This window comes from Borostomias antarcticus (genome assembly GCF_949987555.1).
Source record: "Borostomias antarcticus genome assembly, chromosome: 11".
In the NCBI taxonomy this organism is placed as follows: Eukaryota; Metazoa; Chordata; class Actinopteri; order Stomiiformes; family Stomiidae; genus Borostomias; species Borostomias antarcticus.
This window is the reverse complement of record NC_140244.1, coordinates 644,617-661,770: the sequence shown is the minus strand read 5'-3', so window position 1 is coordinate 661,770 and position 17,154 is coordinate 644,617. Positions and strand designations below refer to the sequence as shown.

The window sequence follows — 17,154 nt, the reverse complement described above, 5'->3', positions numbered from 1 at the left end:
GGTGCGGTATAGGCCTTATAGTTGTAGGCTATCGACATACGGAATCATTACTATGATAAGCTTATAGGCTCGTGTCGTGTTGTGTTATCAACGTAATGTGGCTTTTGTTCATAGGCTACTGCCCGTGATGCTTCTCGGGATAGCCTATAAATGAATAGGCCTACAACATAACATTATATTATGACACAAATGGGTCAATTCACAGACACATCCAAAGCAATGCCGACATTATTTCGTGATTAGGCTACGGTGGCGATTGATTCCGTTTAAACTGTGTGACACATTGGAGGGTTTCTTGCAGCGACCGATGTATTTATTATTCAATATGTCATGTGTTTCGCAGACTTTCCTGAGTTTCATCTCTCTGCCATCGGAGTCGCGTTTTCCCCTTTCTCCAGAAACGTGCTTATCGTAGTTAAAGGAGGGTCGAAGTGTGCGTAGAGTTACGCACACCTTCCGCCAACTTATCGCTCAGCTCGTTTTTTATAAATACCGAAAGTTGCGTAGAAAGTTGCTCAGCATGTGTTACGCACTCTTTTGTACTTACGCAACGTTTATAAATGAGGCCCCAGGTTGTCAAAAACGAGCATTGTCCTTTAAGTAGGGCTGGGTGTCGATTCAAATTTCAAGAATCGATTCGATTCCGATTCACAAGGTTCAGAATCGATTATCACGATTCGATATCGATTCGGTTAGTGTTACTAAAACCTGCTCTTTTTTTTTGCTGTAACCTTAATTACATGACTGCCAAGTTATGCAACACATCAATACTACGGCTGGGTATCGATACTGATTTCCAAAAATGAATGAATGAATTAATGAATGAATCATTGAATGAAATAATGAACTATTCATTCCTTCATTTATTCATTCATTAAATAAAAGATTGATTTTGGGATTCATGAATCGATTCTGAATTATTTGATTCAGAATCGATTCATCTATTTATTTATTTTTAAACCCAGCCCTAACGTTAATGTTAAGCAGCTGACCTCATCCTCCCAACCCTCAGGTGTTGATAGCAGTGGGGCGGGACGCGTGCACAGACAAGATCGGCCTGGACAAGGCCGGGGTCAAAGTCAACCCCAAGTAAGTTTCCGTCTCTTCCTGCCACGCCTCCTTATCTCTGTCCATTCACAAATGCTGCTGCCAGCCAACCAGGGTGGGGGGGCGCGCCTGTCCCTTTAAGACCGGTCACGGTGATTCAGCACATTCACCACCTCGCGGCCAACCAGGGTCTGTGTGTAGAGTGTGTAGAGTGTGTAGAGTGTGTAGAGTGTGTAGAGTGTGTAGAGTGTGTAGCGTGTGTAGCGTGTGTAGCGTGTGTAGCGTGTGTAGCGTGTGTAGAGTGTAGAGTGTGTAGAGTGTGTAGCGTGTGTAGCGTGTGTAGGGTGTGTAGGGTGTGTAGAGTGTGTGTAGTGTGTGTAGAGTGTGTAGAGTGTGTAGAGTGTGTAGAGTGTGTAGAGTGTGTAGGGTGTGTAGGGTGTGTAGGGTGTGTAGAGTGTGTAGAGTGTGTAGAGTGTGTAGAGTGTGTAGAGTGTGAGTTGAGACGGCGTGTCTGTGGCTAAATGCAGTAAAGGAGAGAGAGTCGGGCAGCGAAAGGGTTTGTTAGGCCTGAAAACCTTCCTTTTTAAAAAGGCCTTTGCCTGTTAAAAGTTGTGTTCTTTTTGTTCAGTTGTGTTTTGTTATGCTATGCTTTTAAACCTGTAGCACTCTGAGATTTTTCAATGAAAAGTGTTACAAATAAAATGTATTTATTATTATTATTATTATTATTATTCTTATTGTAAGGAAGACCTTCCCATTATTCTAGGGTACTGTACAGCCTCCATACACACACCCCGACTCCTCATTCCCGTGAGCAGCTAGTCCTAACATGACTTTCATTATGAATGGGTCGCGCCCACAGAGCCACGGGGATTAAGCACATGAGGCAGGCTTAAGAGAGCTCGCCGAGTCATGCCCCAGTCACATGACCCAGTCACATGCCCCAGTCACATGACCCAGTCACATGACCCTACTAGCGTTCCCATGGGTCCCACACACACAGGTCAAGGTGCACCGGGGTCGAGGAGAGGCCTCCACCAGGCTTTCTGAGTGTTCAAGAACGATGTGTGATTATGAGCAAAAACTCAACACTCTATACAAGGAAGAAGAAAATAAATAATAAAAAAATAAATATATATATATATATTATTTTTTATTTATTTTTTATTTATTTTTATTATTATTATTATTTGGAAGGGACCATGTGCAATTAAAACATAAATGTAAAAACATTTGATGCATCGCACCAGAGTTAGCCTTAGGCTAATTTGCATCTGCAGTCCCTGTAAACAGATAACAGATAAAAACAACAGACATAAGTAAACAAAAGTACAATACAGATGACATGGCATTAAGATGGATAAGGCCGACACATAATTTAAGTATTTAATCGAAATAATATCAACTGAAACAAGTGACTGTGCCCCTTTTAATAATGATAAAAGTTGCTATCCTAAAGTGAATCAATGGAAGAGAGACATTTTTGAAAGTAACTGAAACTTCCCCATTACTTCCCCATTGATTCAGTTCAAAATGACATCCTTCTGGTTTGAGGGTAGAGACAATGTCACATTGTTTGGGAGTCGGTCACATTTAGAAGTCTCTTCTTTCAATTCTTTTTTTTTTTGTCAAATCATTGTATACACACACACACACACACACACACACACACAGCAACCCTTGTGAATTGCATGTTTCCATTGTGTCAATGTTGGTGTGTTGTAATTCACAAAGATGACTAATTCCCCTGGTTCAGTATGCAGACTCATTCTGAGCACAGCAGTTGTCCGTGTCCGTCTGGGTCCAGGATTGACCTCCCGACCCCTCAGGCCCACGCCTTTACTGGGAACACCATCGTTACTCCCACCCCCTCAGGCCCACGCCTTTACTGGGAACACGATCGTTACTCTCACCCCCTCAGGCCCACGCCTTTACTGGGAACACGATCGTTACTGATGGGCCCGTCCCATGGATTTGATTTTGTTTTTGAATGCTAAGAACAGAATAAGTCAAACTCTGGCGGACAAGTTTGAATGCCATATAAATTTAATACCAACAACCTCCCAATTCCATTCTCTCCGTCTCTCTCTCTCTCTCTCCATCTCCCTGTCTCTCTCTCTTTCTCTCCCTCTCTGTCTCTTTCTCTCCCTCTCTCTTTCTCTCTCTCTGCCTCTCTCCCTCTCTCTCTCCCTCTCTCTCTTTCTCTCCTTCTCCCTCTCTCTCTCTCTCTTTCTCTCTCCCTCTCTCTCCCTCTCTCTCCCCCTCCCCCTCCCTCTCCCTCTCTCTCTCTCTCTCTCCCTCTCTCTCTCTCTCCTTCTCTCCCTCAGGAATGGGAAGGTCCCGGTGAATGACGAGGAGCAGACCAACGTGCCCCACATCTACGCCATCGGTGACATCCTGGAGGGCAAGTGGGAGCTGACGCCCGTGGCCATCCAGGCCGGCAAGCTGCTGGCACGCCGCCTCTACGCCGGCTCCTCCGTCAAGGTCAGGTCCGGCGCCGGCGCTCTCACTGCTCTTAACACACCCTAAAAGGTTCATGAGCGTTCGGCTTACCATGACCGATCATGGAACATGACACGTCAACTAGGGATGCACGATATATCGGCAATCATATCGGTATCGGACGATGTTAGTCATTTTTTTATATATCGGTATCGGTCCAATGTGCAAAACAGGGCCGATAATAATAATAATCAATTTTATTTATAATGCACTTTACATTTCAGTAAAATCTCAGTGATACAATGTGAACAGCCGATAATTATTTGTCTAGCTGCTGTTGTGTGTTGTTTTTGAGAGGAAACAATGTGGTAAATCTATGATTTATCTGCTTTTCTGAATGTTTTGGAAATAGAGACGGTGTTTCCATGTGTTTTTTCAGTATGTATAACATTTGATTATCATAGAAACTTGTTTTTATACCGAACATATCAACATCGGTAAATATCGGTTATCGGCCAAGACAGCAATGTTAATATCGGTTATCGGTATCGGACAAAATGTTCATATGGGTGCACCCCTAACGTGAAGGTTGCGGTGTGTTTAGTGCGACTACGTGAACGTCCCCACCACCGTGTTCACCCCCATGGAGTACGGGTCCTGTGGCCTGTCGGAGGAGAAGGCCATCGAGCTCTACGGACAGGACAACCTGGAGGTGAGCCACGTAGGGATGGACCGATAACCGCTACAATCACAAACCAACATCAAATTCCATACATTTTATGACGATAAATCTATCGTCATAAAACTTATTAAAATTGTGTTTGATTTCTGAGCTTTGAAAAACTCACTGTAAATACTGTCCAACGTCAACCAAAGTTAGCAACAGTCTCCAAGATGTATTATTTTAACGTTTATGCAAACAAAAAGTGCTTTAGTGCTGCTAATTTTATCTGTGGTTTTCACCAAGCAGCAGCTGAAGTTGCGTCAAAGTGTCTTTGTGTAATGCCAGCGTCAAAGTGTCTGTGTCGAGTCTTATTATCCTTGACAATGTTTTTAAGTTATGATGCAATCATCTGTGGTCTTTAATTATTCTTTTGTCAAATGAACTAAACTAAACCCTCCCAGTCCTGGTTCTGGGCTTGGATCAGAGAGGACAGGTCCCGTCTCTAAGACCAGTAAATGATTCATCCCTCCCAGTCCTGGTTCTGGGCTTGGATCAGAGAGGGCAGGTCCCGTCTCTAAGACCAGTAAATGATTCATCCCTCCCAGTCCTGGTTCTGGGCTTGGATCAGAGAGGGCAGGTCCCGTCTCTAAGACCAGTAAATGATTCATCCCAGATGCAGATCCATTGAGCTGAAGCTGTGGGGCAGATGGCTGTTACCCTATACTATCTATTCCAGACTGTTGGGAACGTGTTCAAGTGCAGCAGCGTGTGTGTGTGTGGGTTCATGTGTTGGGCTGGCATTACACACAGACACTTTGACGCTGGCATTACACAAAGACACTTTGACGCAACTTCAGCTGCTTCTTGGTTGCTTTGTGTAACATCCCTCAACTCATCCGCTCTGCAACTTAACTGCAACTCATCCGCTCTGCAACTTAACTGCATCCAGTTGGAACATTTCCAACTCTTTATTTTTTTAAATATTTTTTTATATATAGTTTTATTGTTTTGGCTTTTTTACGTCATTTTATACAGAATACGACACAACACAGTGTTAACCAAGGATTCAGTGCCATCATTGCATAGTGGCGTATAACAGACAACACTGCATAACAAAACAACAACAGTAAAAACAACAACAACCTAAAGATAGGGGGGGGAAATCAGACAAGCTCACGGACACAGTCCCAATGAGCCTCCACGCTTCAGTCCAAGTAAATGCCCGTACCACGGAACATTTCTAACTCTTGAGCAACTAGTTTCCAAGCAACAGCCAATCTAAACGCAGATATTTGTCACGACATTACACCAAAAATGTAATGATCTCCTACTTACCATGGAGACGGCCTCTGACCTGACTCACAATCACTTTTCTTGTGATAATGTATCATATTCAGATTCATATGCCATTTCATTTTTATGTGACATCGCTGATCTGTGTTTCTAGCAGATGATTTGTGGTTGATTCAGTTGCTTTGCGTAACTGTCAAGTGAATGATCCATTATCTGCCTGTAGAAACCCTGTATACAATAAAACATATAGTGAAAGTTCATCTACAACAATGCTGAGTGCTGATCCGTGTGTACTGTAAATATATATGCTAAACCATGTACCCCTCTGCCATATGCAGGTGTACCACAGTCTGTTCTGGCCCCTGGAGTTCACCGTCCCCAACAGGGACAACAACCGCTGCTACTCCAAGGTCATCTGCAATAAACTGGACAACGTAAGACCTTCATCTTAGTGAAATAGTGACATTTTTATTTGGAATAACCCCTTGAGATGTGTCATCTCGTTTTCCAGGGGGTCCATACAATACAGTGACAATAGGTAACATTTAACACTCGACGACCACAGTAGTATATAGGACAATAACTAATGGACATGAACAACAAACTAACTAAGGCGTGCACACACGAGGTAAACGATAACGCACACAAAACAAGAGATTACTTCAGAACTAAGAGAACAACAATTAGAAAGGATCATTTGGTAGCGTTGGTGACAGTAAGAACAGAAAGCAAAATCAATTCATTAAGAACGTATGCATGTGCAGTTAATCGCAAGATATGATGACGAGATGCAGTTTTGAACAGGTGAAATGATATGGATCTGATATAACCAGGTAGGTTATTCCAGTCTGATGGAGCTTTATACATGAAGCCTTTCTTTGCTGTTGATTTCTTAACATTTGGAACAGGAAAAAACTTGTTGCAACCATGTTGCAAAACTGGAATGCAGAAACAGCACTCGACAGTTTTCATGTGAAGCGAGACGCACACAAGCACACACTCGTACCAAACACTGGTTTATTGGCACACGTTCTCTATATGCTTCATGTGGCAAGTAACCTCAGCACTTGTCTCTGCTGTGTGCGTGTACGATGATGTCACATCCTCTCTGTGCAGGACCGCGTGATCGGGTTCCACTACCTGGGCCCCAACGCCGGAGAGGTGACCCAGGGCTTCGGGGCGGCCATGAAGTGTGGCGTGACCAAAGAGCAGCTGGACGACACCATCGGCATCCATCCCACCTGCGCTGAGGTAATAGACCGCAATACTCCACCCCACCTGCGCTGAGGTAATAGACCGCAATACTCCACCCCACCTGCGCTGAGGTAATAGTCGAACCTCAATACTCCACCCCACCTGCGCTGAGGTAATAGACCGCAATACTCCACCCCACCTGCGCTGAGGTAATAGTCAAACCTCAATACTCCACCCCACCTGCGCTGAGGTAATAGTCAAACCTCAATACTCCATCCCACCTGCGCTGAGGTAATAGTCAAACCTCAATACTCCACCCCACCTGCGCTGAGGTAATAGTCAAACCTCAATACTCCACCCCACCTGCGCTGAGGTAATAGTCAAACCTCAATACTCCATCCCACCTGCGCTGAGGTAATAGTCAAACCTCAATACTCCACCCCACCTGCGCTGAGGTAATAGTCAAACCTCAATACTCCACCATCAGGACTATTGGCCCCCAATGCCAGTTGAGGACTTTTGGCAGAGGACTGGACCTACTGTATGTGCAAAGTTTGGTGATTTGTCTTGCATGGGAAGTCAAACTTCCTGGGAAGAAGATTTAGATTCTGAATATTGGCAAACACAAGAGGGACCGTCAGCTGAGACTACCCGGCCCCTAGTAATCCACCGTGTCATGGTGAAGGAACGTAAACCTGACGGCCATTTTGTGTTTCCCCCCCCAGATCTTCACTACCATGGATGTGACGAAGAGCTCGGGCGGTGACATCGCTCAGGCGGGCTGCTGAGGTTAAACCCTGCTGGTTTAGCGGGCTGTCCCGTCCTCCATCTTAGATCTCTCCACCTCCCTCTCAGCCGCTAGCTCCGCCTCCACCCAGAGCACCTCCTCTGTCTACAGACCAAACGACAAAACCACTTAAACGGTGGCAATAGGGTCAGTATTTAAAAGATTGAGCCAAACATGTCCAGAGGGGGCGCTGTGATTCAGCCCTGAGGCGAGAGGAGGTGATGGGAGCCTACTACGGGACAGCCCTAGCTAAACGGCGGGGTTACTCTGCTGACTTTTCTACCGGGCGCCTCGCGCGTGTCTCTCAGAGAGGAGCGACGCCACATTTGTCACCAAGTGTGCGCGAATGCTTTTTTTGACGTCCTGACCCTTAACCCAGCTTCTGCGGTGGGCTAGGACTGATGTCCCCTCTGCCGAGCCACCGGGGGTGTACCAAACCCTTCGTCCAACTCCCCAACTTAACACACTTTCTCACAAACGCACACACACACACACACACACACACTTGCACACTCGCATAAAGACTCCTTTTAATATGGCAGATGTAACAGCTGACACAACCAAGGTTTGACAGTGACAGAATGGATATAATGCTCTGAGGTCCTGTTTTTTGTTTTGGTAGAAGTGAACTATCATGTCTGTTTCTTTCTTGTCATCATTATGTCTCGTTTTCTGTCAAGCCATCAACATTCCAGGCATCATCTCCCTTCAAAATGTCCGACTTCTCTATGAGAAGTATGTGGTGGGTTTACTGTCAAGATTTCACTGTTTGTCAACCTTTCTCAACACTGAGACTTCTACCAAAGTGTCAACCAAAAAACGTGCACGTGAGAGCTTGGGGAAAAACTACCAACTGCCACTCTGAACTGTCTCAAATCTTGGGTCTGTGTGCTGCATTGAAAACTCTGTTAAAAGGTTAAAGAATTAATACAACCTGAATTGTACTCATGTCATGTTTCTGTTCCACAAAAATGATGCGTTTTTAAAAAAGTTTCCAGTGGAGATTTACACGAATGCTTCTATGTATCAGTTTGATCTTGCTGTATGTTTGGCGCGTTGTGTGTATGTATAAGATGTATCCAATCTTTGTAGAGGGCAGTATTTAAGAATATCTATTACTACCTACAGTACCACTGTCTTTGAGCAGTGATGTCGGTCAAATGTACAAAGCGACTGCTTCGCTGGTCTCATCACTGTAGATTAATGCTCTTCCAAGACTTAAATAAAGTTCTATAAACAAGGTATCTTGGTGTCTGACGGATTTTACCTGTGATTTATTTTTCGAGAATGTCAAGATCTAGTTCATGTACACGACTAGAACCGTGCTGATGGAGGGGAGTGTTGAGTCAGGGCTGTGATGGAGGGGAGTGTTGAGTGTTGAGTCAGGGCTGTGATGGAGGGGAGTGTTGAGTCAGAGCTCTGATGGAGGGGAGTGTTGAGTCGGGGCTGATGGAGGGGAGTGTTGAGTCAGGGCTCTGATGGAGGGGAGTGTTGAGTCAGGGCTGTGATGGAGGGGAGTGTTGAGTGTTGAGTCGGGGGTGTGATGGAGGGGAGTGTTGAGTCAGGGCTGTGATGGAGGGGAGTGTTGAGTGTTGAGTCGGGGGTGTGATGGAGGGGAGTGTTGAGTCAGGGCTGTGATGGAGGGGAGTGTTGAGTGTTGAGTCGGGGGTGTGATGGAGGTGAGTGTTGAGTCAGGGCTGTGATGGAGGGGAGTGTTGAGTGTTGAGTCGGGGCTGTGATGGAGGGGAGTGTTGAGTCGGGGGTGTGATGGAGGGGAGTGTTGAGTCAGGGGTGTGATGGAGGGGAGTGTTGAGTCGGGGGTGTGATGGAGGGGAGTGTTGAGTCAGGGGTGTGATGGAGGGGAGTGTTGAGTCGGGGCTCTGATGGAGGGGAGTGTTGAGTCGGGGGTGTGATGGAGGGGAGTGTTGAGTCGGGGCTCTGATGGAGGGGAGTGTTGAGTCGGGGGTGTGATGGAGGGGAGTGTTGAGTCGGGGCTCTGATGGAGGTGAGTGTTGAGTCGGGGCTGATGGAGGAGAGTGTTGAGTCGGGGGTGTGATGGAGGGGAGTGTTGAGTCGGGGGTGTGATGGAGGGGAGTGTTGAGTCGGGGGTGTGATGGAGGGGAGTGTTGAGTCGGGGGGGTGATGGAGGGGAGTGTTGAGTCAGAGCTCTGAGGGAGGGGAGTGTTGAGTCGGGGCTCTGATGGAGGGGAGTGTTGAGTCGGGGGTGTGATGGAGGGGAGTGTTGAGTCAGGGCTCTGATGGAGGGGAGTGTTGAGTCAGGGCTGATGGAGGGGAGTGTTGAGTCGGGGCTCTGATGGAGGGGAGTGTTGAGTCGGGGGTGTGATGGAGGGGAGTGTTGAGTCGGGGCTCTGATGGAGGGGAGTGTTGAGTCAGGGCTGATGGAGGGGAGTGTTGAGTCGGGGCTCTGATGGAGGGGAGTGTTGAGTCGGGGGTGTGAGGGAGGGGAGTGTTGAGTCGGGGGTGTGAGGGAGGGGAGTGTTGAGTCAGGGGTGTGATGGAGGGGAGTGTTGAGTCGGGGGTGTGATGGAGGGGAGTGTTGAGTCGGGGGTGTGAGGGAGGGGAGTGTTGAGTCGGGGGTGTGAGGGAGGGGAGTGTTGAGTCGGGGGTGTGATGGAGGGGAGTGTTGAGTCGGGGGTGTGATGGAGGGGAGTGTTGAGTCGGGGCTCTGATGGAGGGGAGTGTTGAGTCAGGGCTGTGATGGAGGGGAGTGTTGAGTCGGGGCTCTGATGGAGGGGAGTGTTGAGTCGGGGCTCTGATGGAGGGGAGTGTTGAGTCGGGGCTCTGATGGAGGGGAGTGTTGAGTCAGCTCTGATGGAGGGGAGTGTTGAGTCGGGGCTCTGATGGAGGGGAGTGTTGAGTCAGGGCTCTGATGGAGGGGAGTGTTGAGTCGGGGCTCTGATGGAGGTGAGTGTTGAGTCGGGGCTCTGATGGAGGGGAGTGTTGAGTCAGGGCTCTGATGGAGGGGAGTGTTGAGTCAGCTCTGATGGAGGGGAGTGTTGAGTCGGGGGTGTGATGGAGGGGAGTGTTGAGTCGGGGCTCTGATGGAGGGGAGTGTTGAGTCAGGGGTGTGATGGAGGGGAGTGTTGAGTCAGGGGTGTGATGGAGGGGAGTGTTGAGTCGGGGGTGTGATGGAGGGGAGTGTTGAGTCGGGGGTGTGATGGAGGGGAGTGTTGAGTCGGGGCTCTGATGGAGGGGAGTGTTGAGTCGGGGCTGTGATGGAGGGGAGTGTTGAGTCGGGGCTCTGATGGAGGGGAGTGTTGAGTCGGGGCTGTGATGGAGGGGAGTGTTGAGTCGGGGCTGTGATGGAGGGGAGTGTTGAGTCGGGGCTGTGATGGAGGGGAGTGTTGAGTCGGGGGTGTGATGGAGGGGAGTGTTGAGTCAGGGCTCTGATGGAGGGGAGTGTTGAGTCGGGGGTGTGATGGAGGGGAGTGTTGAGTGTTGAGTCGGGGGTGTGATGGAGGTGAGTGTTGAGTCGGGGGTGTGATGGAGGGGAGTGTTGAGTCGGGGGTGTGATGGAGGGGAGTGTTGAGTCGGGGGTGTGATGGAGGGGAGTGTTGAGTCGGGGGTGTGATGGAGGGGAGTGTTGAGTCGGGGGTGTGATGGAGGGGAGTGTTGAGTCGGGGGTGTGATGGAGGGGAGTGTTGAGTCGGGGGTGTGATGGAGGGGAGTGTTGAGTCGGGGGTGTGATGGAGGGGAGTGTTGAGTCGGGGGTGTGATGGAGGGGAGTGTTGAGTCAGGGCTGATGGAGGGGAGTGTTGAGTCAGGGCTGATTGAGGGGAGTGTTGAGTCGGGGGTGTGATGGAGGGGAGTGATGGAGGGGAGTGTTGAGTCGGGGCTGATGGAGGGGAGTGTTGAGTCAGGGTTGTGATGGAGGGGAGTGTTGAGTCGGGGGTGTGATGGAGGGGAGTGTTGAGTCAGAGCTCTGATGGAGGGGAGTGTTGAGTCGGGGCTGATGGAGGGGAGTGTTGAGTCGGGGGTGTGATGGAGGGGAGTGTTGAGTCGGGGGGGTGATGGAGGGGAGTGTTGAGTCGGGGCTGATGGAGGGGAGTGTTGAGTGTTGAGTCAGGGCTGATGGAGGGGAGTGTTGAGTCAGAGCTCTGATGGAGGGGAGTGTTGAGTCGGGGCTGATGGAGGGGAGTGTTGAGTCGGGGGTGTGATGGAGGGGAGTGTTGAGTCAGGGCTCTGATGGAGGGGAGTGTTGAGTCAGAGCTCTGATGGAGGGGAGTGTTGAGTCGGGGCTGATGGAGGGGAGTGTTGAGTCGGGGGTGTGATGGAGGGGAGTGTTGAGTCAGGGCTCTGATGGAGGGGAGTGTTGAGTCGGGGGTGTGATGGAGGGAGTGTTGAGGGGAGTGTTGAGTGTTGAGTGTTGAGTCAGAGCTCTGGGGTTAATGGATCAACCTGTAGATCTACAGGGAAACGCTAGATGCTGTGTTTCTAAGCAACCAGCTGTTCATTTCCTGACTGGGAGATCAGAGCTCAATCAGAGCTGGAGCACAAACTGCTTCCTATCCCGCTGCTGGGAAATCTGCTTTACTGGAAAGAACCAACACTGCAGACGGGCATTAAAGCTCTAGTATCAAAAGTAGTTTTTTATGAGGGCGGGGGCGGGGGGGGGGGTGATAAGGCAATTGAATATTAACAAAAAACATGAGATGGCCGACCTTTTTGAGGTTTAATTTCCAACTTTCTTTTTGAATTCTGTGCGTTTGCTCTAAATGCAATCCCATTACTAAACGGTTCTCATCATGAAAGTGTTTCCTCCGATCCAAACCTGTTCAATAATTATGAGCTCATTAATGGCCTATTTTGGACACCTGTATTCAGACGCCGCGTGCGGGTACAGCAGATCAAACCAGTCTGTTCAAGTGGCAACCATTCATTTTTTTTTACATGAGAAGAGGACCTCTGACAAAATGATAACATAATTTCCTTTAAATATTTCTATTTAATTTATATGAAGCCATTGAGCCAAGTGGCGGTCATGATCAGAGGGACCAGGACTGGTGAGCTTGTTTGGTTTAGTGGCTTTGTACTTCGCTCAGACGCAGAACCGCTGTCATCCGTACAGGCTACCATGACAACTCTGGCATCTGTGAATTTACATTTTCCATGGTGGGTGGAAATTGTTTTATTGAACTCCAATTTACTGGAGATGGCCCAAAGAGTAAAAGTAGGATGAGTTCTAAAGTTCTTTAGTACTAAAGATGTCTTAGCCACAATTACAGACTACTTTTTGTGTGAGGGCTATAGAGACACATGGTAAATATATCCATATCTGTATCTATATCTGTATGGTTATATAGATAAATATATATATATAACCATACACTATTTGAGAATAACATTTCCACAGTCCAACAGTGTTGGACTTTCACTGTGTAGAAATCTCAACACTGTTGATATCAGGGAATGGCTCTATTCAATTCAGCAGTGTTTGAAGAGCGTTTATTTTCTTTGCCACACCCTCTTTCTAAGGAAATGTCCCGACATCCAAACTAAGGTTGTTAGACCACAAAGTTACTCTTTCAGCTTCCTCCTGGTCAAATTCTGTGCAGCCCAGACAGACATGCCAGGCTCTGGTCTACTGTCTGACCTTGGGACATGCATGCCCTGGGATTGAGTTACCAGGAACGCTCTGCCACACCTTGATCTAGCGCAAACCCTGGGATTGAGTTACCAGGAACGCTCTGCCACGCCTTGATCTAGCGCAAACAATGACTGCTAGCAAATGTTGCCAAGTCACTGTTACAGTACAGTACAGTACTTCCCTTGTGTTGAAATGAAGGTGTGTTGAACGTTGCCTCAATATCACACACTATCACATTATACCGTATGTTTATATTGGCGTTATATTAGTTCTATATGAAAATGCTACACTTTTAGATTGATTATTAGGCGTTATTATATTATTATTGGTTACTAGAGTGCAGTGAATGGGGGCGACTTCCTTGAACAAAGGTTGAATGCCTTTTGGTGCTTTTGACTCAATAGCACCCCCTGCTGTAGGTTTATCAAACATGCTCTGTTGAAGAAATGAGGTCTCTTGAGCCCAGTACCCGACCCTGTGAGGAGGTCAGGCCCAAGAGGTCAGGAGGGTCAAACCAGAGGCCAGTGAGGGAAGAAGGAAGCACCTATCCACGCCACGGAACCCACAACTCAGCCCCTGAGTGGGCTAAAGACACAAGGTCTTCACCGGTGGGGGCAGATAGGTGGCCCAAAGAGGGGTAGGGTACTCTGGCTCTGACCCGAGGGGGCAGAATCTGTCAGGTCACGGGAGAGGGGCAGTTTGGGGCAGAAGTGGGGAAGGCAAAGGGAGGTATGTGATTAGAGGCTAGACAAATCTACTCCATCCCAGCTCAATAATTATTCATTAGAATCCCAGTGAATGTTAAGAGGATACAGTACACTTGTATTTATATATGTATCTTCTTCTTCATTGTGTGGGTTAGTTGTGCGGTCCTCTCCCCCCAGGCTCGGGGCCGAGGGGCTATCCTTTTACCACCCTGAGCCTGGGTGAGGGGCTATCCTTTTACCCCCCTGAGCCTGGGTGAGGGGCTATCCTTTTACCCCCCCGAGCCTGGGTGAGGGGCTATCCTTTTACCACCCCGAGCCTGGGTGAGGGGCTATCCTTTTACCCCCCCGAGCCTGGGTGAGGGGCTATCCTTTTACCACCCTGAGCCTGGGTGAGGGGTCACCCGGGGTATATATCCAGCACACCTCCAGGAGCCACGTCACCGTTTCATCATCCAAAACCGTCAGGCCACGCATTCCGTTGGGTGTCCGGTATATGGGACAGTATAGCAGTATAGCAGTATAGCTGGAGATGATTCCAGACGGCTTGTTGTTAATAGTTCAAAGCAGCATGGTGGATATTCTGACACAGTAAGGACCTGTCCATCCTGAGGGCGTAGCCATGGGTACAGAACCTCCAGCTAAACAGGGATGGCAGATAAGCTGGTATGAGCAGTTCAGTGTATGCAGGTATTATAAGATGTACATGTTTGTATTCATGTGAATAAATAAAATAGATTTTTTTTCTAGTAACACGTGAAAATAAAGTTATATTGTAAGCGCAGCATAATCAAGAATCTCAATGTCAGCAGCAGCAAACCGGGGTGTGTGAAGAGTCTCTTCAGTTTATTTTGATTGTCATCATTGTCCACTAGGGGGCAGCACAATGTCACAAATGCCAGATTACTGGCTATTATTACTTGCTCCTATTTATCTCAAATCACAACTTTCAAATTCTTGAAACTTGTGTCTCATTATGCAATATTTATGCAACATTTAATCAATATTTAGTTGATCTCGTCATAACCTTAACAAATAGGGTTTGATTGTTGTTTATTGATCTAGTTATTTGGAACTGATCGTAAACTGGAAACATTAGAAGGTCTTGGACTCTCTTCCCCATGATCTCCCCTTCTCCTGTCTGTGTCTGTGACCTGAATCATTATCTCGACAACTGGCCACTGTATGAATATGTGGCAGGTCTATTGCTCAGGTCGTCAGGTGTGTGAAGTTGTTTGGATCAGCAGTTCCCCAAAGTTTGGGCCTGTTCCTAACAGTGTGGCCACTAGGACCATGGAGGTACAGCCTAGGACCCAGTGGAGCTCTGTTCTCTGGCCAAGCTGGACCACACACGACCTGGAATGGACCTCACTTCTCTGGCTGATGATCTGTATAAAGCATTTTCATGGGCGGCTGTAGCTCAGGAGGTAGAGCGGGTCGTCCAATGGTCGTAGGGTCGTCGGCTCGAATCCCGTCTCCTCCTGACGACATGTTGTAGTGTCCTTGGGTAAGACACTGAACCCCTCTCCCTCCCTCCTTTCACTCTCTTTCCCCTTTTTTTGGAAGTACGAGAGAGATTTCATAGGAACAAAAACACTGACATCACACATTTCTAAGTTCCTCGGTAGCGTAGTGGATAAAACGTCTGATTCCCATGAGGGAGGTCAGGGGTTCGATCCCCGGTTGAGGACGAACCTGTTTGATTCTTCTTTAGTCACACCGTATATCTGTATATACACTTTAACCACAAACTGTATATCTACAGGATGACCTAGCACCCATTATATTAAGTTTCATTCATGGGTAGCGCGTCCTGTCAGGTTGGAAATGTCTATCAGAATGTTCTACGACCCATTTGATTGTGCTTAATTCATGGGTAGTGTCCTGTCAGGTAGGAGATGTTGATAGACATTTTGACATTTCCTACCTCACAGGAAGCACTATCCATGAATTATGCACAATAATGGGTCATAGGGCATTCTGATAGACAACTCCTCTCTGGCAGGATGTGCTCCCATGGTTTAATCACAATATAATGGGTAGTAGTGCATTCTGATAGACATTTCCTACCTGAATGTCTATCAGAGTGCCCTACGAGCCTACCTTTCTCAAGCTTAATTCATGGGTAGCGCATCCCATCCCAAAATGTCTCTCAACGAGCAGCCACGGGCCCTGACGAGCATGCATAGCAACGCACAGAACGGGCACTGCACTGGTTAATAGAAAAAGCCTCAGTTTGCTGTGCTGCCTGGGTACATGACGTTCCCCATAAACAAACATATCCTCCCCTCTCTCCTGCTCTCGCTCTGGAGGAAATGTGTTCGCAATGGATCCCCAGAGCCAGCAGGTTTTGGGAGAGGGGCGGGGGTGGGGGGCGGGTTGAGAAGGGGAGGGAAGAGGAGGATGAGGCAACGGAGGGATAGAGTTATTTATCTTTTTTGTTTAACTGCACACTTGCTTTGGAGATGTAAACATGTTTCATGCCAATAAAACCATTTGAATCACGAGTAAGAAGGTGCTTGTGATCTGTCAGATGGGGGCTCAGCCAGGGAGAGAATGAACAACCCCCCCCCCCCCCCCCATCCAACCCCCCCCCCCCCCCTCCCCCCATCCACCGTCCCCTTCACATGCATACCAGCGAGGAGAGAGGCAGGGGAGATCTGGCAACCAAGTTAGGAATCCACCAACGTATTCTATCATTAGTCTGTCTAAAATATCTGTGCTATTTCTCCACTCCCCGATTCTTCCAAGAACTTTAAGATCACATTACTTCTGTATTTCCTGCTGGTGTTTCACCTTGGCTCCATTTCCCTTTTTTTAAATATTTTTTTTAAGCATGACGGTTATGACGTTGATTGATACCCTATCATAGCTAGGCCCTTGGGTTATGAATGCGGGTTATATAAAAGTTGGCCTACCATCAATGCTGCTACTCTGAAAGCTGCTTTTTGAGAGGCAGCTGTGGAAAACATGAACATAATCGTGATCGACTTTACTGTCTTTTTCCACTGTTACAAAACGGCTTTACGTTTTCCTTTCTGAACTGACACAGCAAAGTTACCAGATATGAACTGACACAGCAAAGTTACCAGATATGAACTGACACAGCAAAGTTACCAGATATGAACTGACACAGCAAAGTTACTAGATATGATCTGACACAGCAAAGTTACCAGATATGAACTGACACAGCAAAGTTACTAGATATGAACTGACACAGCAAAGTTACTAGATATGAACTGACACAGCAAAGTTACTAGATATGAACTGACACAGCAAAGTTACCAGATATGAACTGACACAGCAAAACTACTAGATATGAACTGACACAGCAAAGTTACTAGATATGAACTGACACAGCAAAGTTACTAGATATGAACTAACACAGCAAAACTACTAGATATGAACTGACACA

The 17,154-nt window shown here is 47.5% G+C and overlaps 1 protein-coding gene across 1 annotated transcript in view; it reads left to right on the top strand.

Annotated features, from left to right (window-relative positions):
• txnrd3 (thioredoxin reductase 3) overlaps positions 1-8,657 on the top strand; it is a 22,390-nt gene extending 13,733 nt beyond the window's left edge. Inside the window, exons 11-16 of the mRNA XM_084445503.1 lie at positions 1,013-1,089; positions 3,375-3,531; positions 4,094-4,201; positions 5,785-5,880; positions 6,563-6,697; positions 7,366-8,657. Of these exons, the coding sequence (XP_084301629.1) occupies positions 1,013-1,089; positions 3,375-3,531; positions 4,094-4,201; positions 5,785-5,880; positions 6,563-6,697; positions 7,366-7,428 (636 nt within the window). The 3' untranslated portion in view covers positions 7,429-8,657. The remainder of the gene's footprint in view (positions 1-1,012; positions 1,090-3,374; positions 3,532-4,093; positions 4,202-5,784; positions 5,881-6,562; positions 6,698-7,365) is intronic.
• The last annotated feature ends 8,497 nt before the right edge of the window (positions 8,658-17,154 follow it).